Source organism: Myxocyprinus asiaticus, chromosome 13 (genome assembly GCF_019703515.2).
Source record: "Myxocyprinus asiaticus isolate MX2 ecotype Aquarium Trade chromosome 13, UBuf_Myxa_2, whole genome shotgun sequence".
NCBI lineage: Eukaryota > Metazoa > Chordata > Actinopteri > Cypriniformes > Catostomidae > Myxocyprinus > Myxocyprinus asiaticus.
Window position 1 is genome coordinate 24,140,497 of NC_059356.1, and position 6,036 is coordinate 24,146,532.

A 6,036-nucleotide genomic window follows, 5' to 3' on the forward strand; every position below is an offset into this window, starting at 1 on the left:
TTACCTGCCATTGTTGGTTGGCCTGATGCACTCACCTTTCTGTCCCCCTGTGTCACCGTGGCAACCATCACGTCTGACCCACGACCCAGTGAGCAGCAGTGAGCAACCCGAACCTGACCTGACCAAGGCTTGTCCTCCGTTTTCACCACATCTTCATCAGCATCTCCTGACTGAAGCCCACAATAGTTTACCTGGTTCCCCTTGTCCCCCCTACTATGGTTCTTTATACGTTAAGGGAATTAAATAGCCTCTAACATCATCCAGTCGCCAATATTCACTGGAGTGTCATTCATTCCTCAGGTCTGTGTTTTTGAGAGTAAGTGTGGGAAGACAAACCATAGACAACAAAGACAAACCAAACCTTAAACACCTCCATAAACTTCAGTGTCTTTATTCTTTTTCTTTTCTGCCCACTCTCCTGTCCTTACCATCTGGCCTGCAGGCTCTGAGTCTGAACATCAGCAGAGCCAGAGCAACCGAGTCACTCCTCACAAGCACCAGAGCTGCCAGCTTCTCCGGCCAGCTGCCCTCCAGGCTGCGCAAGTACCGCCAGGAGGGGGCACTGTCCTCCCTGACTGCTTCCTCCAACCAGGCCAAAGCACTGCTTGCTAGCCTCTCTGCATCCAGCCTCTCGGCCGAGGCCCTACTCCTCTCCTCCACCATCAGACACCATCGTTTACTACGAGAGCAGAGCATCAATTCCGCCACCCTTCCTCTCCACATCTCCAACGGCCACTCCCCTACCTCCCCCACCTCACCCACTTCCTCTCCTTCCTCCCCTTCTACTCTCACCTCCCTCAGTCTATCCTCACTAGCCCTGAAACCTTCCACTATCCGCAGCCTGGAGTTTGAAAAGGAGCGGAACAAGACCGAACCCAAGCCAGTGACCCCCAATGACAGTGAGTAAGGAGAGAAAAGAAGACATGGTTGAAAATGCTACATATTTAAAGGATGCTGGGAGAACAAGTACAAAGAGGATAACTTCAAGAGAGAAGAAGAGAAAGAACATTTGATTTAAACACTTGGTTAAAAGAAAAAAAATTGATTTAGGTTTTGTAGCAGTTTGTTCTCTCAACATTTCCCTGGACATCCTCTCCAAGATGCTATATGGACAGCTGTGACGTAGTGCATGGAGACAGCAAACAATCTTATTTACCATTCTCCATCCCAGGTTTAATTTTCTCCAGTTTGTGAGCAGATCTACACTTTTAACCTTACCCACCCTGCAGACCTGGCAGTTCCTCAAACAGAGAGCCAACAGATGGGCTTGGACACTCACCACAAGCTTGTTTCCAGCTCCACCATACAGCCAGCATCACAACACCCACGGGAGGCCTGGGGAAGGACTCTTTTCCCAAACCCTCATTTGTTTGCCAAATCTCACATGTTGGAGATCTAGCTGAGTCCAGTAGATGTCCATCAAGTGTAAAATCAAGACTGTAAGACTATGTTAAACCAAGTAGAGTTGCAATAATCGAGAAGTGAGTACTGTAGTAGTCTGTGTTTGTTCAGAGTTTTTATTGCTCATATATCTATATTAACAAATAGAATGTTTAAAAAAATACAGTAAAACCTTAATGGAAAGCAGTATCACTTGTTCTGATGTAGGTTTTCTGGCTAACAGCTGTACTACTTAAGGAGCATAACTGAAATTGGTGCTATGATTATAGTAACATTTTTGAACAGAAAAATCACATGTGGTTACAGGTTATTGAGTTATTGAGTCCCTCAATGCACATACACTGCCTAAGAATCCATTCTTGTTCTCATTAACTCTCAAATAGGTCTTCATACAGCAATTTTCATATATTTTCTGTAACTTAGGATGTTGTCATGGCAGCAGAGGAATTATGGGAAAGTGGAGGACTGCTTACTTCTTAATGGGTTGGTATTGAGGCTATTGTTCTTAAATTCTTAAGAGTCGCAGTTTTCCCAAATGCTATTTAAAGATATTTAGGCTACTTTCTAGTTGCAGGTAGATCATTTAAAAAGCACGGCAGGTTGTTCAGACTAGAGAGGATTCCAAGAGCCTGAAATGTGTTTGAATGAAAAAGTACAGTGATCTGACAATCATGAAAATTTCTGCACAAACTGTACAAACAAAAACTCTGGGACTCCCAGACTGAGAAAATTAAGTCAGATTTGAAATGCACAAACAGATGGTTAGGTTCACCATGTAGGGGTTATAAAGGCATGATGACTGAGCCAGTGGAAGTGATCCACCGAGTGGAAGACATCGGTGCAGTAGAACATTCCAACTCATCCTCTCACCTAATGAGCCGATCATATCTTCCACATACAGTGCTATCAAAACCACAGATTCTCATATTTAGATTCATTTCCAGTAGGCACCATAAGTTCAACTTTTGTTATTTTGAACTGCATAATTAGGTATTTGTGTACAATTACCCAGAATGTGGATCCAAATCCTGCTAATAAGATTAGCTTAAACAAGCATGAATTTTCATGCTGGTCCAAGCTGGTTTATGCTGATTTGGTGCTGGTGTAGCTGTAGACATGCAGTTTAGCATGGTCTTTCTGATAAAGCTGTCTGACCAATGGTGGCTAGTTAAGAAGTCTGGTAGGGACATAAGCATACTAGTATCAAAACTAGCGACCAGATGAATATGAATAGATGAATATGGCAACAGTTACAAGCACATAAGCACATGTAGTTTCATTGTTCTCCACACTACAAAGGAAAATGTAATAAGTATGCTAACACTTTTTTTTTTTTTTAAGTTCATGCAAACTGCATGCTCCGTTGTCCCTGAATCTGAGCAAAGTTTAGCCAAACCCATCTGACGCAGGACAAAATCATAGTCTGAGAGACCTGATTTCTCAATTTTGAAAAAAATAAATAAAGTTTATGCTTTTTACCTTTGCACAGCAGCACAGTCATGATACTGAGAATATCTGTAGGGTAGAGTTTGTTGACAATGAGGCTCTGTTTAGGCCCACTCTTCTTCTATTCTCATTCCAGCCCCTATGACATATATAAACACAACCACACACAGTTTTTTTCTCACAGGGGTATTCCTATGTTTTGGATCTGTCGATGCCGCAACCTGACAATTTTCTAATAAGTCCAGAGAATTTAAATTTGAAAAGGTGTGAGAGATTAGAACAGAATAAGATGAATAGGGAGAGAGGGGAGATTTTTCCAGCTTTGAAAAAAACGAATGCATGAAATTGATTGCTCGTGGTGCAGGGTTTAAAATAATGGTTTAAGCACTGGGTCATGTCTAGAGTATATGGCCAGAGGAGAGATTAGATGTGTAACTCCGTGTCTTTTGGCCAAATCAGCCAGAAATTCATGTCAGGAATGCTCAGTGATTTAAGTGGGTGGCCTGGCGAGAGGTAGAAAGGTCGAGCTTTAGCTGTTACATGCATGGAATCTTCTTAATTTAAGGCACCAAGTCTTAATGTCTTTGCTTGACTATGGTGTTGTTTAAATGTGTTAACATATCTTAGTGAAAGAGAAAGGCAATGCTTTCATATGAAGCATGACTGTGTTACTCATTTAAAACTCTGTCCACTCATTCATTGTTTTTAAAATGTGGATTTGGTTACACAAAAAAGTTGAGCAGCTTAATGCAATTTTTTATGTTCATGGCTTGGGTTTGCTTCTGTGTTGTTGACTTTGTGATGAATACAAAGCACCCATACACTATTACTAATTCCCTAAAAATGCAAGGTTCAAATATATTTGACAAATGGAAAGATTCCAGCAAGCTTTAAATTTATAGCTCTATTGCTGAAGGCCTATTTAAGAACCCAAAACCACTTTTGAAAAACTAACAAATGAGACAAATTTAGCAATTCATGCAGCATAAATGAATAAACTGTTACCATCATGGCTAAGGTTTCTCAGAAAGCAGAATTGGGTTTGATGCTCGGATGGAGTAACTGAGAAAATACATCACCTCCTGTCAAGGTACACTCCATCCTCTTAAGTAAAGCAAATAAGAGCTAAGAAAAGACATGTTTAAAATCATTGACCCTTCTGAGGCTGTATGGGTGAGTAGGAAGGTGCTGAAATTAAAAAAAAAATGTAAGTAGGATCTTGCTCTCAGAAAAAAATGGTAAGATATCAGCTCATTAAAGTTAGGCATAAACTGTATTTTTCACTCAACATGGTTGGTCAAAAATGTATGATGCGATTTTTGCATTTGTATTATTTATTTTTTTTATTTTTTTTATTTTTTTGATGATTTTATATATATTGAGATTTCTTTGTATATTGCATATTTTTGTTTTTGTAATGCATAGAGTATACTAGAAAATTATTTATTCACGAGGAAAGTGTTTTGTATATTGAGTTGAAAATATTAATCTGTACAGCCCAGTTGATTTGTAATATATAGCTGCATCTTAACCAAGGACAGATTAATAGTTTTGTTAATTATAATTTTTATGAGTGGTTTTACTTTGAGTGTAAAGTGTTGGGATAACCCAAAAGGGCCTCTATCCAGACAAATTATTCTGATCTTCGAGGTAACTGGATGAATTTATGTGAAATCAGGTTATTTATGATCCAGTGCCAATGTTTATGAAGCTCTAAATCTCTACTGTGACTTGAGAATGTAATTTACAAGCTGTTGTTCATTTGTTGTTTTGGCGGGAATAGAGAAGGCTCTGAAGGTAATGTAAATGTTGACAGTTTGAAGGCACGTCACTCGGCTGCCCTCTAGTGGAAGCGAGTAATACCGTAGCTGCATTGCTAACGCTAGTTCCTCATGAAAACGCTACTGATAAACAACTGTTCGTTCAAACTGAGTCAATGTACAAATGCCTTGGTAAATCAAATCGCAACTTTAATGCTTATTTTACACTCAGCAATGCTAATTTTGAGTTGAAGGTTTTGGGACCTCTGAGTGTTTACCAAAAAGACATAAATACGAAGAGTTGCTGGATGTTTCTGCTATTGGCTAGTTACGTCTGGTGTATAAGGCAAAGAAATGGCACACTGAGAGTCCTTTGAAGAAAGCACATTCTTCTTTAAATGCTAGAACAACTGTCAAATGTATTATGTATTTTACCAGAGCTCTTTAGTCCCTTATGTGAGATTTTTATACATGAATTTGTGGGTGAATTTTGGCATCATAGAACTAAAAAACGAAATATATATATATATATATATATATATATATATATATATATATATATATATACACACAATACAAGAGAAAAAAGATAAAATAAAAATATAAATAATAAGACTTTAACATGTAAATAAAAACCGTTATTATTAGAGAGTCCTACAAAAATACTGTCCAGAAAAGGAAAAAAAAAGAAAAAAATTATTTAAAAGATGGGAGTTATAAGGTATATATTAAAATGTCAAAAATAATAAAAAACAATTATAACAATGCATGTACATTCTAAAAACAATTGCACGGTGCAGATAATTTTAAAAACAAAGTTATATACCTGTTTTTTTTTGTTTTGTTTTTTTAAAGAGTCAAAGGAGAGATAGTGTGGTCAAATATACTGATTTAAGACGTTCACAGCTGTAGAGTTTAAGTAGGAAAAAGTGGCTTTTATATGTCTGATATCTTCGTGGCTCAGGCATGTCTTACTGTAATCTGTGGTGATGTGGTAACCAGACTTGATTGGCAAGCTCTGAGTGTGTATTACTGAGTGATTGAGCAGATAGAACAGCTCTAACCATCAACACAGCAGTAATGGTGTGAGCCCTTTTACCCATGCTGTGACCCTCCCATCTCTAGAGTAGAGTAATATACCAACTGAGAATAGCTCTATATACAAATAAGACATAGAAATATAAACACCTATAGAAACAGAAGAAAAAGAAATTAATTTATCAGGGTGAATGCCATGATAACTTTGTGAGAAATGTGACTTTATTATTATCATTTTTTTCCTGTGAGAAAACATTGAGAGCTGAGACCTTTTGTACATATTTGCTGTGGTTGTGTGTCTAATAAAGTACAGCTCTCTTCTACAACAAAAGTTCCACTGTCTTTTTTAGAAACATTCCTTGTTTCAGGGAACAAAAAATATCAAACACGT

General features: G+C 38.1%; 1 protein-coding gene across 2 annotated transcripts in view; it reads left to right on the forward strand.

Moving 5' to 3' along the window:
* The window catches only part of LOC127450151 (SRC kinase signaling inhibitor 1-like), a 117,071-nt gene extending 111,891 nt beyond the window's left edge, over positions 1–5,180 (forward strand). Inside the window, exon 21 of one of the 2 annotated variants that reach the window (XM_051713987.1) lies at positions 443–5,180. In XM_051713987.1, the coding sequence (XP_051569947.1) occupies positions 443–907 (465 nt within the window). In that variant the 3' untranslated portion in view covers positions 908–5,180. Of the gene's footprint in view, positions 1–89; positions 395–442 lie in introns of those variants that run through there. The other variant, XM_051713986.1, reaches the window with a different exon arrangement.
* Positions 5,181–6,036: the final 856 nt, after the last annotated feature.